Below are 22,943 nucleotides of genomic sequence, written 5' to 3' on the forward strand. Positions count from 1 at the left end.
GATTTTTTTGTTTTTCTGATTATTACCATCCTAAAACATCATTTATTGTTTTTAAAATGTATTTATAGTTATTACTTTTGTGCTCTAAGCATTTTCCCTGTTAACGAGTCCTCACTTTCATTTTCTACCATTTGCTATTTCCTTTGCTGGCTTTATTTTTGCGAAATAGATCATTTGTTTCAATCAAATCTGGCCCATGCTTACCCCTAGGCTAGTAGTATGTGTGTGGTGTTGTTTTTTTATTTCTGTAGGACAGAGTGATTCACTGGTGGCTTAAAGAGGCATGAAATTTTGTCCCATAGGTTCTGCAACAGACCATAACAAATTATGCCTATAACATCTCCACTATGGCAGTAATAATGTCCTCTCCTTTCGAAATATCACCCCAGCCTATCAAAGCCAAACAGAGCCTTTGTTGCTTCTTTTGCATTTTAAAAAAAGTCCTGTTAGTCAGGACAAAAGTCTTGGTTTTCAGCTTTGGGTTTGCTGGATTATGAAGGTTAAAATCTTTGAAACTGGTTTGAAAATCTCTCCGCTTACCCTTGAGATTCTGTTTTTTAGTCTCAAAAGTGACTCACTGTTGCAACCGGTCCCCTGAATTTCAATTTGCAATTTTAGCCTTCTTGAGGTAGAGTATTTTAATACAGCTCCTGCCGTTTTCCTCCTGGTCATAGATTAAGCGTAAGCACCTGCCAGAGAGCCTGAATTGTGAGGGAAGCATGAAGCCCGAACTCTTTACGAAGGGCGAGTAATGAAATGTTGTGGACCTCACAGGGAAAGTGGTCCCCCTTAAAAAGTCAGCCTTTGCCAATAGTCTACCCACAGTGGTATGTGCAGTTGTTCCCTGGAAATAGTTGGATGGCATCTCACATACCACTGAGTAAGGGCTGGTACCAAGTGGTGGTTCCCTAATGGTGGGCACAGTAGGATCTAGAGTGCGTTCCCTCAAGCACTCAATCCAGAATACCTACTGCACTTAGGAGTCCAGGGAAAGCCAGCAGGTGCTGAGTAGCATTGAGGCCCTGAGGACAAACGTTGTTTATGGCTGCGGGTGCCAGCAAGAGACGACTTCGCTGGGAAGTATTGAATTTCTAGTGACAAGCAGAAGCAGAGCTCCGACTAAATGTGGTTTGTCACTCTGGCCCTCTTGCCCCTGCACTCCCCACAGTAGCTCAGCCAGATTTCCCCAGTCCCCTTGGGAATTACACTGCTAAATACAAATCCTTACTTCAGAGGACATTTAAGATGAGGGACCAGATTCAGCCCTGGGGTGCCTGGTTCAGCCCCCAGGTGGCAGGGGCTGGCCCAAGAGAAGGCAAGAACCAAGCCAGCTAAGAGAGGTACTAATTCAGTGCTTCTCCTGGAGGGGCTCTTATGGAGCTGCCTTCCCTATGTGGGACCCGCTGGGGTGAATCCGGCCTGAAGGCTGCACACCAAATGACCTTTCCCCTTTCTCTGTGCTCCAATTCTTGGGCAAACAAATGTAGCCTGCAGTCAGTGATTTTTGTGATTCAGAAGGTGTCACTTTTCCCTCAGTGTCAGTGCCCTGGAATCAGTGGTGGATTAGCCACTGGGCCAATGGGGTCATGCCTAGGGGCCCCGGCCAAGTGGGGGCCCCCATGCCCCGACCTGCCGACCCCATTTCCCCAGCAGGAGCACTGAGGGGGAGGAGGGGACTGCAGGAGGAAGGGGTGGGGAGGGGCCCGCACTTGGTCTGGGCCAGGGCCCCACAAACCCCTCATCCACCTCTGCCTAGAATGGTGTTCGAAGGCATTGTGCTGCTGGAGTGCCATCTCTCGGCTAAGACACAAAAGCGAGGTAGTGGCAACTTGTGGCCATGAAATATCGTGTGGTACTTTTTTGCAAGAGTAACATAACTGATGCCCTGGCCAAATTTTAATCCGCATAATTATATTTAGATTCTACCTATCTACATTACCTCCTGGCAGTTTCCACTGGATTTGGTGTTCACTTCTGTGGTGGAGTGCTGCCGTGTGCCGTTAAAAACAGCCTCTGCATTACATGCCAGAGGCTGGCACGTGTCAGTGGTGAGTGAAGTGACTTCTCTGCAGGTATATGGAGAGGATGGAGTCATATAGGGTGCATTCTGGTTTACAGGCTCCAAGGGCAAGGTCTAGGTGCAATAGCTCTAGAGAATGTGGTACGCTGTGCAAAGCTGAGGCTGAGGCTTGTGTGCACAATAGAAAAAGCGAAGTTTGCCAGAGGGCAGGTTTTAAAACAGATGGCTCTTGCCTTTGGAGATGACATGTTTGCTTTACTACACTTTGGATTCCAGTTTTCCTCTAAGGCTGTCTGTTTGGGGAAGCCGCTGGGGCATTTGGAGAAGGGGCAGCCTGCAGGGCCCTCTCTGCTTCCCCCATCCACCAGGCATGGCCTTTGAGGAGGGGGCAGGTTCTGGGGCCCTCTTTTTTCCCCCCCAATCCCGCCCCCCGGCAAGAATAGCCTTTGGGCCCACTGGATGAGGTAGCCAGATTGCAGAGCCCCCTTCTAGAGTACTGTTGATGGCAGATCACCACCATGTGTGGCACTGGCTCGGGGGAAGGGATAGCTCAGTGGTTTAAGCATTGGCCTGCTAAACCCAGGGTTGTGAGTTCAATCCTTGAGGGGGCCATTTAGGGAGCTGGGGCAAAAATTGGGGATTGGTCCTGCTTTGAGCAGGGGGTTGGACTAGATGATCTCCTGAGGTCCCTTCCAACCCTGATATTCTATGAGTCCTCTTATGTAGCAGTGAGTGATCTGATCTCTCTCCAGCTCCCATTGTCTGCCAGTACCAGCTCTCTGCCCCGCTGACCATAGGGGATGTCAGAGAGAACCTCTCCCACAGCACATTTCTAATCCAGTTTTCCCTTATACAGAATGCACAGGGGTGTGATGTGGTGCAAAGCTTTCACCAGCACTCACTTTGCACCACCTTAATAACACACTGGTGGCTTTGGTGCTGTGTGTAATCTCCCACTCTAAGTCATGCTGGTACCACCTCCCACCTTCATATTTTATATAGTACAGACTCATGGGCAGTCAGACAGACTCTGATTTGGTTTACACCAGCAGAAATCCAAACAAACTCCACTGACTGCAGTTGAGATATTTTGGATTTACAATAGTGTATAGTCCCGATCTTGCTCCCGCTGAAGTCAGTCCCAAAACTCCCATTGATTCCAATGGTACAAGATCAGACTATTAGCAAGACTGGAATCAGGACCTATATCCCTTGGAATGAAAGATACTTAGTCATGTACTCATCTTTAAGCACGTGCCAGGTCCGTCCATATTCAACAAAGCATTTAAGGACATGTTTAGCTCCCAGTGAAGTCAAGGGGACTTCTGCACATGCTCATAGTTAAGCTTGTACTTATATGCTTCACTGAATCAAGGCTGGTATTATTTTATTGTGTTTACAGATAAAAAATGTAAGACACAAAACATCATCTTACAATTCTGGAACATGCAAAGCTCTCTCTTTCTACGGACAGCATTTCTGACCTGATCTTTGCAAAATATAATAAGTTGTAAGCACTGCTAATTCAGCAGGAGTAGCTGAGGTTATCCGTGAAGCTCACTATGCCAGCATTAACTTGTTGAATGGCACATCAGGATCCAGTTTGGAGAAGCAATTTATTGTTACCAAAGTTTACTGCTTTATAGAGCACCTTGGTTGAGTGGTTGCAAAGGAAGAGACAACTCTTAAGTAGTAAGTGGGAATTAATAAAGCAGGTGACTATCAGTGCTCCCCTGGAAAAAAATTATTTGATGGCATAATAGTACCTCCTTGAGTGCTATCCCAGTGACAATGACCTTTTAAAGGGCAGGTTTCAGAACAGCAGCCGTGTTAGTCTGTATTCGCAAAAAGAAAAGCAGTACTTGTGGCACCTTAGAGTCTAACCAATTTATTTGAGGGAAGATTTTAAAAATCGTGAGGATAATGGCTTATTAGCTGCCTGAAAGCAACAACTTTCAGAGGTGAGATTGGAAAGGTGATGAGAAGAGCAGCCCGGTGTTTGGATGAATAATGGGATTTTCTCTTGAGATTGAAAAAACTAGCCATGCTGCACTTGGCCAAGACATGAGTTAGAAGGGACTTGATTGAGTTATTCCAAAGAGCACAGTAAATTCTGCTGGTGAGTCTGTTTTTGTTACGGTGTGCCTTAGTTCAGGAACAAAGGGCATCTCCATTAAGTTAATGCCCAGGATGTTCAGAACACATACAAAGAAATTATTGCTGAATGCAGTATATACGACAGTTAATATGCAGATCTCAGTTGCAGGAAGTAGAGCCAAATACTAGAATAAAAGTAAATTCAAATGGCTGGATTGATAAAATGGCAGGATAATCAAATTATCCTATTATTTTGGTTATCATCAGTCATCAAATGACTGATAGCCAAAATAATGTTATGAGCGCTGATAACTAGTAATAGTATTTTTAGTGATCTAAGCTAAGCAGAATGATACGTCGTGTTTCATGACACAAGCTAACTGCCGAACAAGGTCAGGAAGGAAAATCATTTCCTATGTATTGCATCGCACATTTGGCTAGGTATGTTATGGAGTCAAGTGTTGGACACTGCAAGAAAGGAGGATACTGGATTTGATGGACCAGTGATGACAAATCCTTTGTCCATTTTCAGAATCCAGGCTGTGAGCCTGTTGACCTCTCATATGTGTCCATTTCTTTTGGCAGTAAGGGCTTTCCCATCAAATGTCTACTTCCAGAGGGCTGAGGTCGCTCCCTAACTTATCTCTTGAACTTGGTGACTACTAGAAATCCCTCATATTTCTGGTTCTGTGCTACAACTACAGCTGGTCAACGTTTTTTTGCCAGCTTTTTTTTTTTTGGGGGGGGGGGGGGGGATGAAAGATGGCTTTTCAATCAAATGAAATTTTTATGGAAAACTTTCATTTTGCTAGAAATTTTTCAGTAAAGCATTTTCAGTTTTCAGGAAAAAATTGTAGTTTTTTGGTTTTTGAAAACTAAAATTTTTTTGCTGAAAACTATTTATGTATTTATTTATTTTCTTGAAACCAGCTTATAGAAACCAAAAAAAAGTTTTGATGTCAATTTCCTTTGAAAAACCAACCAGTTTTGTGAGAAATTTTTAAAAATAGAAGTTTAAAAGAATTCCACACCAAAAATAATTTGCATTTTTTGACTCGCTTTGATTAAACTACAGCACGTTCTCAGGAATACTGAGTCGTCCCACATACTTTGGAGTCTTCTAAACATTGCCACATGGCATTAAGGAATTTAGACTGGTTTCTTAATAATACCAAGTATTGATGATGATCCAGTTTCATGGGTCCTAGGTTCAGTCTACTTGGGTCTGAATTTTATGATGCATTCATTGGTGAGATAATGTGTGCTAAGAAGTGGTAATGTTAAGCTGCCTGCGAGGGATAGCTCAGTGGTTTGAGCATTGGCCTGCTAACCCTAGGGTTGTGAGTTCAATCCTTGAGGGGGCCATTTAGGGAGCTGGGGCAAAAATTTGTGGATTGGTCCTGCTTTGAGCAGAGGCTGGACTAGATGACCTCCTGAGGTCCCTTCCAACACTGATATTCTATGATTCTGTATCAAGACTTCAGTCATACTTTGAGTGTCTCATGGAATCTTTTGATGAAGAAGAAAGGTAACTAAAGACGGGCCGACCTGGTTTGAGAAAGACAATGAAATTTCAAAAGGGGTGCACTCATTTGCCTTTAAGCAGGTTGGACACTAAACTACCCAATCTATCCTCTAACCTGAGACACCATTTTGAATAGTGTCACTTAGATTGTCTCCAAAACCAGAATTTTTAGCACTGACATTCTTTCGCCACCCAATACTAGCTGCCCAAACAACTTCATTCAGACCTGTGTGAAGCGACAAGAGGGTATTTGTGAATCTTCAGATTTTGTTCTCAGTTTTTATCCGCAAACAAATGTCTCCATTTCTCCTAGTAAACACAACATTTCACTGTGTGTATGACAAAAATGTAGTAAAGTGGAGCCACAAAATGTGGGTTGGGTTTGTTTGTTTTTTTGGTCAATTTTGCTGACGGTGGGAATTTTTCCACATACCTAACAGGAGCTGTCTGGAAATATTACATTCAGAAGTTAACTGTTGTCAAGACTGCAGAGTACTCGAGTTGGAGGGGATAGCTGGCTATTTCCGAGTACTGAAGGTTATTAGTATCTTACCCTGTCCCTCTTTAGACCTTACTCCTATAAAAGAAAAAAGAGAAACCTCCAGGCTGGGGGTGGGGCCGTTTTCAAGCCACTAAGAACGGCATTTATAGTCCTTGAATCCATGGATTTAGTAGGCAGGGGCTCAAAACTCTGAGTATTATAGACACCCCTGAGTTATGCATGTGAGAACACATTACCCATGATTGTTCCTGCATAGAGGCTGGTTCTTCCAGGTAAGTGGCTCCTATTCTATTTGCAATATCGCACTGCATTAAGTGGCTGAGAAAAGTAGGCTATGTTATGATCAGTGCTGAATATCTCACTTCCTTGTGAGTGTACTGAGTATTCAGGAAGCCCACTTGACTATGTCTAGAACATAATAAAAGTCTAGAACGTGTTTTCCATGCTCAAGTGAACATTAAACAAAATACGAGTTGAGTATTAAACTGTTTTCTTTTCTTAGGGAATGCAGTCGGATTTTTGGTGAAGATGGTCTGACGTTGAAACTCTTTCTTAAAAGGACTGCTCCCTTTTCTATTCTGTGGACTTTGACTAATTACCTGTATTTACTGGCTTTAAAGAAGCTGACAGCCACAGACGTCTCTGCCCTGTTCTGTTGTAACAAAGCATTTGTCTTCTTGCTTTCTTGGATTGTGCTGAAAGAGAGGTTCATGGGCGTAAGGGTAATGACTTGTATGATTTTCAACCATCTTGACTTTCATAATCAATCTTAAATCCATGATTAAGGATAGCCATTATACTAAAACCAATGTATGTATATTTTGAAACATTTCTCATTAACTTTGTGGTGCAAATCTAAATCTGAAGTCCAGCTAGGGATCTCAGTCTCTTAAGATAAGAGGGTGTGGGTGTGAAGTCCAGCAGAATCGTGACACCGAATTTCAGATGGCGAATTAGCCGATTGAACTAAGAGGACCTTTGATTACCTTGTGTTTAAAGTTCTGAAATATCATTGGTGAAGCAGAAAACACTATTAAACAAGTTTATTTTTAACTTTGTGATAAACTCTTAGGACCTTATTAGAGCAATTTCGTTTGTAGTTCTGGGCTGATACTGAATTAATCATTTTAAAGATTGTTCTATGCTTTTTCAATATACTATGTATTTCTAAGGACAACAATTTAATTTCCCCCCACGCTAAACAGGGATTACATGGGACTTAAGTGGGCACAGGCCATTTATGCAGGGGTGAGTTTCACATTGAGGGTATAAGTCTGATAGAACAGTGTGGATAGGAGTAGAAGTGGGATGTATATTTTTTGTAGCCCTCTGTCCCCATCTGCCCAACAAGAGAAAGATCTAACCCAAGTGGACTTGGGGAAAACTGAGCATATTTCTTATATGTAACATGCGCGTCTGAGTATGCGGAATGGATTAGGAGCTGCCTCTGAATTTTTGCTCAAAAATGTCCAGATTCTGCACCGTTGCAGTCAGTGAAAATATTCCCATTGACTTTAATGGGAGTTGGGTCAGGCCCTAATGATCTGATCTGGTTCCATTGCAGTCAGGGTGAGTTTAGCCATTAATGTCAAAGGCCGGGCCCAGGTCAGGCACCTAGAACTGGAATGGGCCACCAGAGCTGTTGGATATGAGTTCCTGGGGGAGGGTGATGGCGGGCTGTGCATTTGCTGAGGGACTCCTGCCAGCCATTTTATAAAATGATAGACACAACTGTTTTTAGGATGATGATGTTGGAAAATGATCCTGGAATGAAGGAGCAGGAGAACCCTGGACTGTGACATCTGACCTGGCTTTTGGAATTGGGGGCAGGTACACTGAGTGGAAAATCTGCTCTTGGGCTCTGGGGACTGAGGGGAAAATTTCCTTTTCCGAAAGAGGGCTGGATGGTTTGCCAAGCTAAAAATGAGGGTATAAACTCCAGATCCTTAAGCATGTGTTTATTTGTAAGCATGAGTAATGCCATCTCTATTCAGCAAAGCACATGCTTACATGTTTTGCCAAATTAGGTCCATAGAGGAGCTTCAGGTCCAGGCGACCAGTTCCAATTCAGACTAGATCAGTAATGAATTTAACCTTTTACTCTTTGGTGGGTGTCCTGCTGCACACGTGACATGAGTTTGGCAGACTCTGCCCATTTTCCAGCAGACTGGTACCCATATGTCAGAACCCTGTTACCACTAATTAGCATCATTTTTGGCAGTCCCAGCAAAAATGCCAAGGATTGAGTTTGCATTGAGAGGAAATTAATCACTAACTTCCAGAGATTACCCTTTGAGAAGAGAGGTGGGGCACATTAGAACCAGGGCACTGTGGGGAAGCCTGTATTGCTACTGTGCCTCAATTTCTCCATCTGTAAAATTGGGATAATAATACTGACCTCTGTTGTAAAGACCTTTGAGATCTGCTAGAGCTACATAAGAGCTAGGTGGTATTATAACTAATATCTGTACTGTCTCTTTTCATGGCCAGTTATTATTGTTCATAATGGTAGAAACCTTAGCAAAGACCTATGCAGGTGCTTAATTTCAAGTATGTGAGTAGTTCCGTTAAGGGAAGGATGGGAGTAATAAGTCTTGGCAGGGTTAGGGCTGAAATATATGCAATGCACATATCTATTATATACCCCATTTAAAAATATTAAATCAATAAACATCAGCTGTAACCAACTGCTCCTCAAGCTGTCTGTAGTTCCTTGGCTAATTCCTTGTAGGCATCATGGAAGGAAGTATGCCTTGAGGAAGGATTTGAAAGAGGAGAGGGTAACCTAGGGAGGTGGTGGAATCTCCTTCCTTAGAAGTTTTTAAGGTCAGGCTTGACAAAGCCCTGGCTGGGATGATTTAGTTGGGGATTGGTCCTGCTTGAGCAGGGGGTAAGACTAGATGACCTCCTGAGGTCCCTTCCAACCCTGATATTCTATGATTCTATTCTATGATTCTATGATAAGTCATGTTTTCTCGACCTTTAATCATTTTTGTTGCTTTTCTATGGACTCTCTCCAATTTGTCCACATCGTTCCTGAAATGTGGTGCCCAGAACTGGACATGATACTAGAAACGAGGCCTAATCAGTGCAGAGTAGAGCGGAAGAATTACTTCTTGTGTCTTGCTTACAACACTCCTGCTAATACATCCCAGAAGGATGTTCGTTTTTTTTTGCAACAGCGTTACACGGTTGACTCCTATTTAGCTTACGATCCTCTATGACCCCCAGGCCCCTTCCCGCAGTACTCCTTCCTAGGCAGTCCTTTCCCATTGTGTATGTGTGCATATGTGTACATTTTCCAGCAGTATGTCCACAGGGATCGTTTTTAATGATGTTAATAATCAGGCAGGTGAGTGCTTGGGAAATGGAATGTGACAAAGGAGTGTGAGAAGCTCCAGTAGATACCCACCTTCTGTATTTTGGCAAGCCCTGTGCTGCTTTCACTCCTGAGACACACTGGAAACAGGTGTAGTTATGTCATCTGAGAAATAAAGGACCATAAAAATACAGGGCTAATAATATTCTCTGAGCTGGTTTTTACAAAGTACTCAGCACCTACAATCAGGGCCAGATTTTCAAAAGGACTCAGCTCTTATTGGGCTTACTCAAGGGCCTAAATGGGTGCTGCTGAGGAATGAGCTGTCTTGAGAATCTGGCCCCATAGTGTAGTTACTCTGCGTGAGTTTTAGCTGTATAACTAATCATAAAGGACACTCCCTCTAAATACTGCACAAAAAGGTCCCAATCCTTCAAAAATGTCCTCATGTGCTTAACTTTGCACAACCTGTGTAATTCCACTGGAGTCAAGGGAACTACTCACAGCACATGACGTTAAGCATGTGTGTAAGTCTTTGCAGTTTGGGCCCTGATTCAGCAAGGCATTTAAGCATGTGCCAAAGGCCATTCCTATTCCGGAAGGCAGTTAAGCACACGCTTAACTTTAAGCACATGCTTAAGTCCCATTGACTTCAGAGTTTAACATTTAAGCACATGCTTAAGTGCTTTTGTCAACAGGGGCCATAAGGGCTACGCTTGAATTTTCAAATTTGGCGTCGTCTGGTTTGAAAGAAAGCCCGCTACTGGATCACATTAGAGAGACAAAGTGAATGAGGTAATATTTTTTATTGGACCAACTTCTGTTGGTGAGAGAGACAAGCTTTCGAGCTTACACAGAGCTCTTCTTCAGGTCTGGGAAAGGTACTCAGAGTTTGTCACAGCTAAAGACAAGGTGGAACAGATTGTTTAGAGCAGAAGTAGTTTGCACATATTTCAAGGGACGATTCAAGGTAAAGTGGCCCATTAGCACCTTTCCAGTCATGGCAGGGAGGGAAGCTGGAGTGGTGGGGTTTAGTGGGTTATAGATTGTTGTGATAAACCATAAATCCGCTGTTTCTATTCACTCCATGATTTTTAGTATCTAGCAAAGTTGCAAAGTAAAGCTCCCAGGCTTGTCTTTTGAAGGTGTTGTGCAGGTTTCCTTTGAGGATGAGGATTGAGAGGTCAGATATAGAATGATTGCTTTGTGAAAAGTGTTCACCCACAGGTGATGGGTGTTTTTGCCTTTTATCATTTTTCTGTGTGAGTTCATTTGAGAGAATAGTGATTGGTTTCACCCACATAGTAGTTGTCGCTGGGGCATTTAGTGCACTGGATGAGGTACACCACGTGTGATAGGCACGTCTAGGACTTATGGATCTAGAAAGGTGTGTTGAGGGGGGTGTTGATCATTGTAGCAGTGGAGATATGTCTCCAGGTTTTGCATCTGTTGTTCTGGAGGGTCTGGTGGCACTTTGAGTTGGTGAACCCCACATAGGGTATCATCATACAGTTATAACCCATACTCAATGGAGATCACATCCTGAAAGAAATATTTCCTGAACCCCCCACTTCTGTCCTTCAAACAACCCCACAGCCTCTCCTTGCTCATCATCAGAAGCAAGCTCCCCACAGACCAGGGCATATCCACTCAGTGTGGCACCAGACCCTGCCAGAACAATGGATGCAAAACCTGTAGACATATATTATGAAAATATAATGAACAGTAAATGCCTAGCAAATTTAACATTTCATGGATCAGTTAACAGATCGTGGGGTTCTCAAGATCCTAGTAAGCCCAGGGATTCACAGTCACTTTCCTGTTCTTTATGTCTAGATGGGAGGGGGCTAGAAACTTCTTTCTGTTGTACCATGCAGTTACAGTACAGAAGAGTTTGGCAACCACTGGTATAATACATAGCTCTGCGATAGCATGTTTCCTCAGTAGATCTCCTTTGTAAAGTGCTTTGAGGTCAGTATTATTATCCCCATTTTACAGGGGGAAACAGAGGCATGGAGAGGGGAAGTGACTTGCCCAAGGTCTCCCAGCTGGCCAGTGGCAGAGTCTGGGATGGAACGCAGCTCTCCAGAGTTCCAGTCACTCTTTTCTTCTCTTGTATAAAGCTGACTTTTTACCCATGTGCTATTTTTCTGGTAAAGGTTAACAGCAAGTCTTGCTCTGAGGATACCTTTAGTGAATAATGATTATCTGGGGGAAGAGATGTGTGGAAGTTTGACAGGTTTTGCAAACAAGATGATGACATTCCATGCTTGCAATGCCCTATCCCCACCTAGCTGATAAAGATTATGATGTCAGGCCTTAGGCTTTGCTTGGCAACGGGTTTAAGCTAACCCAAAAAAAGGCACTTGTCATATGTCCACATGAGGTGCATATACTCGTGTAGCCATAACAGTGCAACTGGTAAAAGATGCCAGCCGAGGACAGGCCTTAGGTGACTTGGTCTGAGGGCAATAGTGTGGGATGGGGAGATAGGCAGAGGGCACTTGCTGTGCCCCATGGGGAAGTATTCCATAACCGGTAGGCCTACCTTGTCTCCCTGGAAGCTTCTGAATTTCTCATGGCATAGTTGGGTGTCCGATGTATCCACGTTGCTCTAATCCTCCCTGTTGTGGAGTTGACTACAGTTGGAGCTGCTCCAAATGTTGCAAACACTAACTTTGTAAGGTGGCCTGTTGACTTCAGATGCTTAACGTTAAGGACATGCATACGTATCTGCAGGTTCGGAGCCCTGGTTGTGTTTCTCTGTGAGCTCTATTTAAATGCTCATCTTTGAAAAGAAAATCCTTTGGGGACCTCTTGCCACCTCTGGCTCTGAGCTTCTTTTCTGGAAGGCTGGTTGTAGATAGGAGACAGGTTTCCTTATATTACACTGACTAATGTTGTACTGTGCACCCCATGGACAAAAATGTTCCTTGGTGAAATGCTGCCTGGCTAACCTTTCTTCCAGGAAAGACAATGCAAACTGGTTTTAGTCATTGTCTGTTAGGTTGCCTAAGAAAGTTTCCAGCTTGGAAAAACTTGTTTAAAGAGCAGTCAGCTACAACAGGCCACTTTGCTTCCCTTCGACCCCTGCTGCTACTTGCCAGCACAGCGAGCCTGAAGGATACATGCTCAGGCCTCTCATGCAAGCATAAGACAATTACTGCTCACCAGCCGTACGCTCCAGTGCTTTAATGTATCCTTTGTAGAAGTAACTCCTAATATGAAATTTAAAATAATGTTCGTACTGTTTTTTCCATTGTCAGGTCTTATTCATCCTGTGGCTGATGAGATGATGCTCATTTTGTGCTCATCGTCTTCTAAAGGCTGCCGAGGGAAAGGCTTGGCTTTCTAAAATCCTGGCAAACTGTAAAACTGGCTCTAAAATTAGCGTGGGGTTGGACTGAGAGCCCCTTGCTCCTGCGCCACTGGTGAGCAGTTAGTCACCTGAGTTGTCTTATTGAGGTCAGTGGATTTACTCCTGTGAGGAAGAGGTCCACAATACGGTTCTTAGCAAGGTGCTGTTCACTAACAGTCACATCCCGATCCCATTGAAGTCAGTGAGAGTTTTGCCGATGACTTCAGAGGGAGCAGGATTTGACCCCAAGATCCCAGGAAAGGTACTACTGTTGCAAAAATGTGTTAGCTGCATTCGGTTAACATGTCAGAACATCACATGTGTGAGAACTCAGATCCATGGTGTTGCTTCAGGCACATATCTAGCCAACATAATAGGCAGCCGATCCACATCCATAGAAATGTATATAACTCTTCATGCCAAGGGTATAATATTAAACTGACAGGGCAGCACTGAAGTGGTGTCACATGCAGTGGGTAAGTCTTCCTGGTGCAAAATTAGTTTTAGGAAGCAATTTCTGACCTGTCAATCCAGGTGGAGTATGTAGACGTTTAAAATGATAGCCGACAGCCATGTGTGCCATCACCATCTTGGCTGAAAGACTGGAGGCCAAACAATCCTCTCCATAAGTTATTTTTGTAGAGAGACTGGACGTTCCATGAAATTGGACCCCCCCTTTCCCCCGCCGAGTCAGTAGCAGCTGTAATAGCTTTGGCAGAGGAGAGGATCCTCTTCCTGTCAGATGGGGGAGAGTGACAGGCTGGCTGTCAGCCCCCAGAAGATGCCTCCAGGCCAGCTCTCCAAAGATGTAGGAAAGAGAAGTAAACTAGGTGACCATCCCTGAAAATGGCAGAAGGGGGAAAGAAAACTACAGAGGCACCTCTCCTCAGATAACAGGGAGGTAAGAGAAAAGACCAGACCTGGAAAACAGCATTGGTTTTCCGACAAGAACCACAAATTAAAGGGTATTAAATTATACCTGCTAGGTAGGGAGAAGGCTCTGTGGAAACGGTCATGGAGTCTGCTGGGAATGGTGTTTTGCACAATGGTTGGACTCCTAGTGAGAATTTTTTCTGAGCAAGGACTGAAGAACTTCAACAAAGGGGAAGTAAAAGCATCTCTGAATAATGAGGCTCAAGAACACTTTCGGTGACTCCTGTTGCTCCAATCATTAAGACTAGAAACAACAGTGCTTTCCATTGATGAGATGAGAGCTGTATGGAGGAAGCAGGAAGCTGTATACCTTCTTATGTGCCACCTTTTGTAAAGTACACTGGCATCTGACAAACGGCACTGATGTGATTTTGAGGAAACAGGTTCATTCTGCCAAGTTCTGCTCTCACATACAAATCTGGGGTCACGATATTAGAAATATGTTTTTAAAAAATCTCTTTATACTTGCATGCAACCCATCGTTTTCATGAGGTGTTTGATTATCAATCCAGTATAAAAGATCTACTTTATTCATCACATTTATATTTCCAGACTTAAGTCACCAGTTTCTACTGATTACTTTTCACAAATAATTCTCCTGGAATCTTAACATAAAAATGAACATGCAGGTCTTTTACATTTTAAGTAGGTGATGATTACTTCAGGGCCTTTTGTTATGTCTTTGGGGGAGGAGGTTTGCAATATTACATGTGACCAGTGACAGAATATGACCAATCTATAATGCAACCCAAGATTAAAAGACACACCAGTGTAGCTGTTTGTTTATTTTTTTAAGCCTCTGAATGTGAGATATAGCTCTGATCTCTGAGGGGGTTTGGTTATAACTCTGAATTGCTATATAGCTGATTTTTTTTTGTATCTTGTTAATTCATATCCTGGGGGAAGCTGAAAAGAAAAACAGAAATATTACGTATCTATGCATAGTCACTGATGGACTGTCCAGATAAACAGAAGTTAATGTGTAGAATTTCTGCACTGGTGATTGCTGCTAAGCAAGGATTCCATTTAGCTTTTCAAGATTGTATCTGAGTTCTGCATCCTGCTTACTGACGACATACCATGTACATGTAGATCTAGCTATGAAATATTACTGTCAATTCTAGGAGGAAGAAGATTGAGTTTTATAGAGTTGACGGATAGTAGGGCCCATTAGTCTGAACTCCTGTTTATCACAGGCCATAAAATTTCACCTAAATACTTCTATATTGAGTGCAATGACTTCAGTTAAACCAAAGCATTTCAATCCTCAGGAGATTGAGGGCTAGTCTACACTAGAAAATTAGAGTGACCCAGCTACATTGCTCAGGGGCGTGAAAAATCCACATCTCAGAGCAACGTTGTTACACTGACCTAGGTCTCCATGTAGAGCAAGGAAGAATTCTTCCGTCGACCTAGATACTGCCTCTCAGGGAGCTGGATTTACTACAGCGATGGGAGAACCCCAGCAGCTGCACCTCTGTGGCGTTTTAAGTATAAGATGTACCTAAACTGTGTGTCACAGAGAACAGGAAAGACTTAGGTGCCACCAATGCCCAAGGCGCCTGCAGTGTCAGTGAATTAATTAGGTACGGTATGCTCAGGTGATCCACGCCCCAGGGTGCAGAGGAAGGCGAGAAAACCCCAAGGTCCCTGGGCAATCTGACCTGGGGGGAGATTCCTTCCCAACTCCAAATGTAGCGATCAGTTTGACCTTGAGCAGGTGAGCAACACGCAGCAGCCAAACATCTAGAAAAAAGATTCTCTGTGCCTCCTCAGACCAATGCTCCACCCCATCCACTGTCCCATCTCCAGCTGTGGCCGGTCTCTGATGCTTCAGAGGAAGGTGAAGAAAAAAAAAAGAAAAGAAAACCCAGGATACATCTCCTCTTGTGTACTGGGGAAAATTCCTTCCTGATCCCATCAGGGAGCCGGTTGAAGCCCTGAAGCATAAGACTGGATTATAGCCATTTTCTTAACGAAGAGTTACAAGAGTTATGAGCATGTTGAGGTCAATGCAAGTAAGCCTGTTCCCGTATGGAGGAATAGAATGAAGAGTGGGATGTATAGATTCATAGGTTCCAAGGTCCAAAGGGACTACTATGACCATCCAGCTTGGCCTCACTACCCCCATCCAAACACAGAGAGCTCATACAAGGTTGCATTTTTCTGGGGTTTCCTTTTCCCTAGTAGTGGCTATTTTACAGAAAGGTTCTAGAATGGAACATAAACTCATGGATCAAGTGAAGTGATACCATATACTGTGGTTGCCCATATACAGATTTTTGTACTGTTGGTAGCTGACACCTACTAGTAGTTGAAGAAGAGGCATAGTGTAGTAAAGAGAGGTATAGGGTAACATTTTCAAAAGGACCCAAGCAGGTTAGAGACCTAACTTCTATTGATCTAAGCAGGTTAAGTTTTAACAGGTTTCAGAGTAACAGCCGTGTTAGTCTGTATTCGCAAAAAGAAAAGGAGGACTTGTGGCACCTTAGAGACTAACCAATTTATTTGAGCATAAGCTTTCGTGAGCTACAGCTCACTTCATCGGATGCATACTGTGGAAACTGCAGAAGACATTATATACACAGAGAAGACATTATATACACAGAGAAGGCCACCTTGATTATCATGCACATTGTAGGGAGGGTGGTCACTTTGGATAAGCTATTACCAGCAGGAGAGTGAGTTTGTGTGTGTGGTTTTTAGAGAGGGGTGGGGGGGGGGAGAGAAAAGCTGGATTTGTGCTGGAAATGGCCCACCTTGATTATCATACACATTGTAAAGAGAGTGGTCACTTTGGATGGGCTATTACCAGCAGGAGAATGAGTTTGTGTGTGTGGGGGGGGGGGGGGGGGCGGAGGGTGAGAAAACCTGGATTTGTGCTGGAAATGGCCCAACTTGATGATCACTTTAGATAAGCTATTACCAGCAGGAGAGTGGGGTGGGAGGAGGTATTGTTTCATGGTCTCTGTGTATATAATGTCTTCTGCAGTTTCCACAGTATGCATCCTATGAAGTGAGCTGTAGCTCACGAAAGCTCATGCTCAAATAAATTGGTTAGTCTCTAAGGTGCCACAAGTACTCCTTTTCTTTTTAAGATATTTAAGCACTTTTGAAAATCTCATTAGGCACCTCTTTGTGGCTTTAGGCACTTAATATCTTTGAAAAGCTGCCCCTCCCAAATCCTCTTTTCAAAAGTGACTTAGGTCCGGCGCCTCAAAGGTATTTAGGTGCCTAATTCCCATTGACATCTCCCGTTGAAGGTGAGAGGGAAGGATGATCCACTGGCCTAAGACATGGGAAACCCAGGTTCAATTCACTGCTCTGCCATTGACTTCCTCTGTAACCTTGGGCAAGTCACTTAGCCTCTCTTTGCCTTAGTTTCTCTTTGTAAAATACAGATAATGTGCTTCCGTGCCTCACAGGGGTGTTGTGAGGAAGAAATACAAGGGTGTGAAGTGCTTTGAGATCTCCTGATGAGAAGCGCTATATAAGAAATAGGCATTGCTATTAATAATAAGGGTAAGTGGAACTGAGAATGTAAGTTCTACTTGGCACAAACTGGCTCGCTTTGAACAACCCGTCCTTTAAAGATTAATTGCCACTTGCCACTACTAAATATGATTCTCCATGCAAAGCCCATTGCCAAATAAGCATGTTGTTTCTCATTCAAGTTGTATACAGTTTTGTGCATCTGCTTTATACAACAAGTTCTGCACATATTTTTTGTGACATAAACATAGAATCTGTTTGGCCATATTTACCCTGGCTCTCTGCCAGTCTCTTTTGAAGTTATACCTGAAAGGAAAACAAGTGCACCTGGTGAAGTTTAGCTTTTCACTCCCATAAGCAGAGCTGGGATGCTAATGTAGCATTTAAATTGAAATAATAATTGATGTTAAGATAAGAAGAGAATATACAATATTGGCTTTTTAAAAATTTGTTTTTGTTTAATTTCTGGAAATTAAAAAACTATCAAACTATCACACAGTTTTTTCATGGGAAAAACATTGTTACAAAAAGTGGTGGATTTTTTGCTTGCTTTTGTGTGTGTGGATTTTTTTTTCTCATAAAGAAACAGACAATGAAAAGTACAAAAATGTAAATGACTTACAGCTTGCCTGTGTTGGCCCTGTAACAAAGAAAGGGGGACCCCGCTGTATGTGCTGTGGGACTGTCCAACAGTCAGGTAGCTGTGAAAAGAGATGGATGCAAGAGTTGAAATGGGGCTCAGCTAAACCCTAGCTGAAAATCATATCCTCAGTTACTTATCTACTAGACTGGGGGTTTCCCTCTGCCACAGAGACTTTGGTTCCGTGATCACCAAGCACGTGATTTTACAAAAATGGAAGAGTCGGCTTATGCCCAGACTGGAGCAATGATACTGGGACCTGTCTCACTTGGCAGCCAAAGAAAGACTAGCTCTGTGCCATTGAGAGCAATTGTAGGAATCTGAAGATATTTGGACCCCATGTCTAGATATGTCTGAATAAAAAATTTTGATCTGGCTCAAAGAATGCCAGATCTCCGTTCCACCTAACCCTTTCCCCCTCACCATTCCTGCCCCCTGCAGTCCTCCCTTTCCCTCAATGCCTTATTCAAAAAGCAGCGTTCTCTTGCTCAGTATTAACAGTCTCATAAATATGGAAGAGTGTCCAGGCTGTTTGTAACACGCTGTTGAAAAACTCAGAACTGGGGTTAAGGGGCTCCTCTCACGTTGTGACAAATACACCCAAAGTGATTTTGAAATGGAGCCTCAGTCCAATCCTCTGATTATTTTGAACCTGCAACTTTGTGAGCACAAATGAAAAGTAGTTGATTATGTCAGGATCAGAGTCGTGGGAGTTTTAAATGTTGGTTTTAAAACTGACCCATCAAATCTTTGGTGAACCCCGTGGCTTTTTACAACTGTGTTCTGGGTATTTTGGTGTCATGTCGTTTAACAGTGTAATGAAATTATACATATGGATCCCAATTTTCAAACACTGGAGCCCGATCTTCAGAAGGTCTGAGCTACCACAGCTCCCTCAGAAGTCAACGGGAGCTGCGGATACCCGGCACCTTTGAAATTCAGACCACTTATTTACCTATCTAATTTTGGTCAAGATGACTAAATCCAGAGGGGAAGATTTTCAAAGGCACAAAGGACAGAGAGGTGTCCAACTCCTAAGGAAACCTAACTACCATCTGTGCCTTTGAAAATCTCCCCAGCTTTAGGTACCTAATTTCAAGCAACTGTGTTTGAAAATTTGGCTCTTTAAATGTAATAGATCATTTAAAAAGATGGCTTTCCATACACAGCAAAGGGCCGGTTTGTGAAGCCCTGGTTCACATTAGTGAACAGTTGCCACACAAGCAGTCCCCCTGGATAAAGTGCTCCCTCGCGTGAGGAGAGATACACAATCTAGCTGTACTTGTTGAGGTAAATCCACATTCAGTATTACCCAGTACAGATCATCCCCAAACTCTTGTTCTAAGTTTAGTGAGAAACGCTAGCTGGGATTTGGCACCAATGGGAGTTAGGCACACAGGTAAAATTTTCAAAAGCACCTATGTGATTTAGGCCTTGACTACCTGGGGAAATCACAATTGGATTTAGGAGCCTAAGGCCTTGTCTACATGGGGAAATTGACTGGCATAGCTTTTGCAGAATAAACTATTCTGCAGGTGTGGACACAATTCCATAATAAAAGTGACTTCTATTCCAGAACAGAATGTCCATACAGGGAGGTCTGGCAGGAACGCTTATTCTGCAGTGCTATGGTGGTCATTTCCCCTCTGTAGACAAGGCCTTCAGGTCCTAAATCCCGCCGAGATTTAAGAACCAAAATCACCTTGGTGCTTTTGGAAATTCTACACACAAATCCCACTGAAAGTTGGGCACCGAACTCCCTTATGTTCTTTTGAAAATCCAAGACACTATCTGTAGCCTTACTAAAGACTTGTTTTGTCTAGCAGCAAATTAAGTTGCATAGATGATAATGTGCTAAAACTGTCTTAATCTTGGGACTCATTGCACCAAAGTGGATGTTAATCTAAAAATAATGTATGATAAAAGTTCTATCAATAGGTGCCATGAGACTTTGTGATGTTATAAACCCATATAGTTCATGATGCATATACCTTCATTACTATTTCATATCTTTCTCAATAGCTACATAATCACCTATTTAAGAGGAAACTAGAAGAACTAAAGTTAGAGAAAGTAGCTGGTAACTATCATAAAACCACACAGAGATAATCTAATCTCTTTCCAAGCAGTGAAGTTGCACTGAGCTTTAAATTTCTTTGTTTTGCTTATACAGATTGTTGCAGCAATAATGGCAATCACAGGAATTGTTATGATGGCATATGCAGATGGTTTCCATGGCGATTCAATTATCGGGGTGGCATATGCTGTTGGATCTGCATCCACCTCTGCACTCTATAAGGTGGGTCATAATGTTTTGTTAATAGCAGGGAAATATTCTTATTCTCTGCATCATGCGTTAAAAAATACACACGTTGAAAGCAAGCCAGGTTAAAAATATATAAGGCTCACCTTTGCTGCATAATTTAGATTCTAAGCAGGAAGTGTCAGAAAAGTTATTACAGAGATAATTACTTTGCAACGGCCATGTATTCAGAGGGGCTTTGCTTCATGAGCCTTAATGAAATCTCTATTATTATACTGCCGGAAGATTATCATCTATGATTTCATTGTTTTTTGCCATGGCAATTTATTGACACTATTTATAATGGGCTTGCTCCGCGCAACGAGAAAATATTGAATGCTGTTAAACACCATGTTTCTTTGATGATGGCAAAATCCTCATCTCTTCTGCACTGCAGATCTCACTGCATTGCATATTCCGTGCTCGTTCTGGGTTGGGAACTCCCATCCAGGACAATGGAAGTAGGACATGCAACCTTTGATTAGAGGTGCGCAGGGTATGAGATTGCACTATTCTACCCCAGAGGTTCTACTTCAAGGCTTTATTCGAAGGAGTGCTCTCCTTGATTGACATTTTCCCTTGATTGACATTTAGTGAGAACGGACACTGCATGCACGCAGGCTCCCTGCAGTCAGTGGGGTGGAGTGTGAAGCAGAATGTGGATCAGTGATGTGGAAGGAATCTAAAGCTAGCTTCCGGCTTCATCCTTAACTGGACGTGTCAGGTTCACCGGGAATAGTCACTCAATATGGATGAATTTGGGTCGATGGGGATGAACTCTGCAGTGATTTAACCCGCCTGTGGGTCCCCACCTGACTTCAGAGACCCTATGGGCCTGATTTTCCTCTCACACCAGCTTACACTGATGTAACCCCATTGATTTTTGATGGAGTCATTCGTAATTTACATCCGTGTGAGGTCAGAGTCGAGCCCTATCACACTAAATATTTAACCGGGCTTGGCTCTAGGGTTGTATTTTATTTACATTTGTTCCTTGCGAAATATTTTTATCGGGTCATGTTACCATTGCTGGCTCAAAGCTGGCCCTGTTTGTATTGTGAGAAGGACGTGGTTGAGTTGTGTGGACAAAAAACTGAGCATGGGGATCACCTGAGTTTTAATCCCAGCTCTCTCTCTCTCTCTTTCTGTCTCAGACTCTTTTTTTGAGGCCATGGACCACTGATTTAAGCCTTGATTCATCAAGGTACTTAAGCTTGTGCCTAACTTTAAGCACGTGAGTAGCACCATTGAAGTCAGTGGGACTACTGATGTCTAAAATGAGGCATGTGCTTAAGTACTCTAATGAATTGGGGCCGGGAGCCCAAATGTTCAAGAAGGCTTCCAGTTTTGGATGCCCACCTGCAGCATCGACTAACTTCAGCCGTGGTTGGGGCTGCTTCGCACCTCTGGAAAAAAAAATGGCTAGGTGCTGGATAGGCCCAAAGGAAGTGTCTGCCTTGGGGAGACAGACCAGACAGCGACATGGAGAGTAGTGGGACAGAAGTGACATCATACACATGAAGGAGCCAGCCAGAAGAGCTGTGTCCTGACAGCAAGGGGTAGATTGTTTAACCCTTCCTCATGCGTATGGTTACTCACGCAACCAGTCCCATTCAAACCAAAGGGTTTCCTCACAAGCATAAATGATTAAAGGTCTAGAAAACATGACCTGTGAGGGAAGCCTGAAACAATGGGGTGTGTTTAGTTCTGGAGAAGAGAAGACTGAGAGGAGACACGAATGCAGTTTTCAAGAATGCAAAAGGTTGTTACAAGGAGGAGGAAGAAAAATTGTTTTTTTTTAACCTCTGAGGATAGGACAAGAAGCAATGGGCATAAATTGCAGCAAGGGCGGTTTAGGTTGGACATTAGGGAAAACTTCCTAACTGTCAGGGCGGTTAAGCACTGGCATAAATTGCCAACGGAGGTTGTAGAATCTCCATCATTGGATATTTTTAAGAGCAGGTTAGAAAAACACCTGTCAGGAATGGTCTAGATAATGCTTGATCCTGCCACAAGGGCAGGGGACTGGACTAGATGACCTCTCGAGGTCCCTTCCAGTCCTATGATTCTATAAGTGCTCACCAGGAGAGCAAGGCCTATAAAGTTTTAATAATACAGGGCCAGATCATCCCCTTCTGTGGTAATACCCACTGGAGAGGGTTCTGGGGGGAGGAAATCTCAAAGACCCTCTTGCAGAGCTCTTCCATTATCAAGGGGAAAGTTTAGTCCATCCCACCAGCAGAGCTTTGCAGACATGGGAGAACTTCACTTGCAACTGGATGTAACTGTTTTAAAATCTTCCCTTTCCACCACAGGTTTTGTTCAAGATGTTTCTTGGAAGTGCGAACTTTGGGGAAGCTGCTCATTTCGTTTCCACTCTGGGTTTCTTCAATTTAATCTTCATCTCGTTTACCCCAGTCATACTGTATTTTACAAAAGTGGAATACTGGTCTCCCTTCTCTGCCGTGCCGTGGGGTTATCTGTGTGGAGTAGCCGGCCTCTGGTTAGGTATTTGCATAACACTTTTTCCATTTTTCTAATGCCTCTCATGTTATTTACTGCAGGATCACCTTGAAACAGCCGCCCACAGGAAAATTCTCCTTTCTCTAAATGTTTCAATGGCAGAGTTCCTTTGTAGCGAACATCTCCATCTCACCTCCCAAGGGATGTCACTGGGGCTGCTTGGAAAATGGTTAACATAGCTCCTGAAAACTTGGTGGGGGGGAAAAGTCCTAATTTAAACAAGAAATGCTGA

General features: G+C 43.2%; 1 protein-coding gene across 3 annotated transcripts in view; it reads left to right on the plus strand.

Moving 5' to 3' along the window:
- SLC35F4 (solute carrier family 35 member F4) overlaps positions 1–22,943 on the plus strand; it is a 182,093-nt gene that overhangs the window by 153,138 nt on the left and 6,012 nt on the right. For 2 of the 3 annotated variants that reach the window (XM_074956440.1, XM_074956441.1), the window contains exons 4-6: positions 6,647–6,866; positions 20,060–20,185; positions 22,504–22,696. In XM_074956440.1, the coding sequence (XP_074812541.1) occupies positions 6,647–6,866; positions 20,060–20,185; positions 22,504–22,696 (539 nt within the window). The remainder of the gene's footprint in view (positions 1–6,646; positions 6,867–20,059; positions 20,186–22,503; positions 22,697–22,943) is intronic. The other variant, XM_074956442.1, reaches the window with a different exon arrangement.

The sequence above is a fragment of the Natator depressus genome, chromosome 6 (assembly GCF_965152275.1).
Source record: "Natator depressus isolate rNatDep1 chromosome 6, rNatDep2.hap1, whole genome shotgun sequence".
NCBI lineage: Eukaryota > Metazoa > Chordata > Testudines > Cheloniidae > Natator > Natator depressus.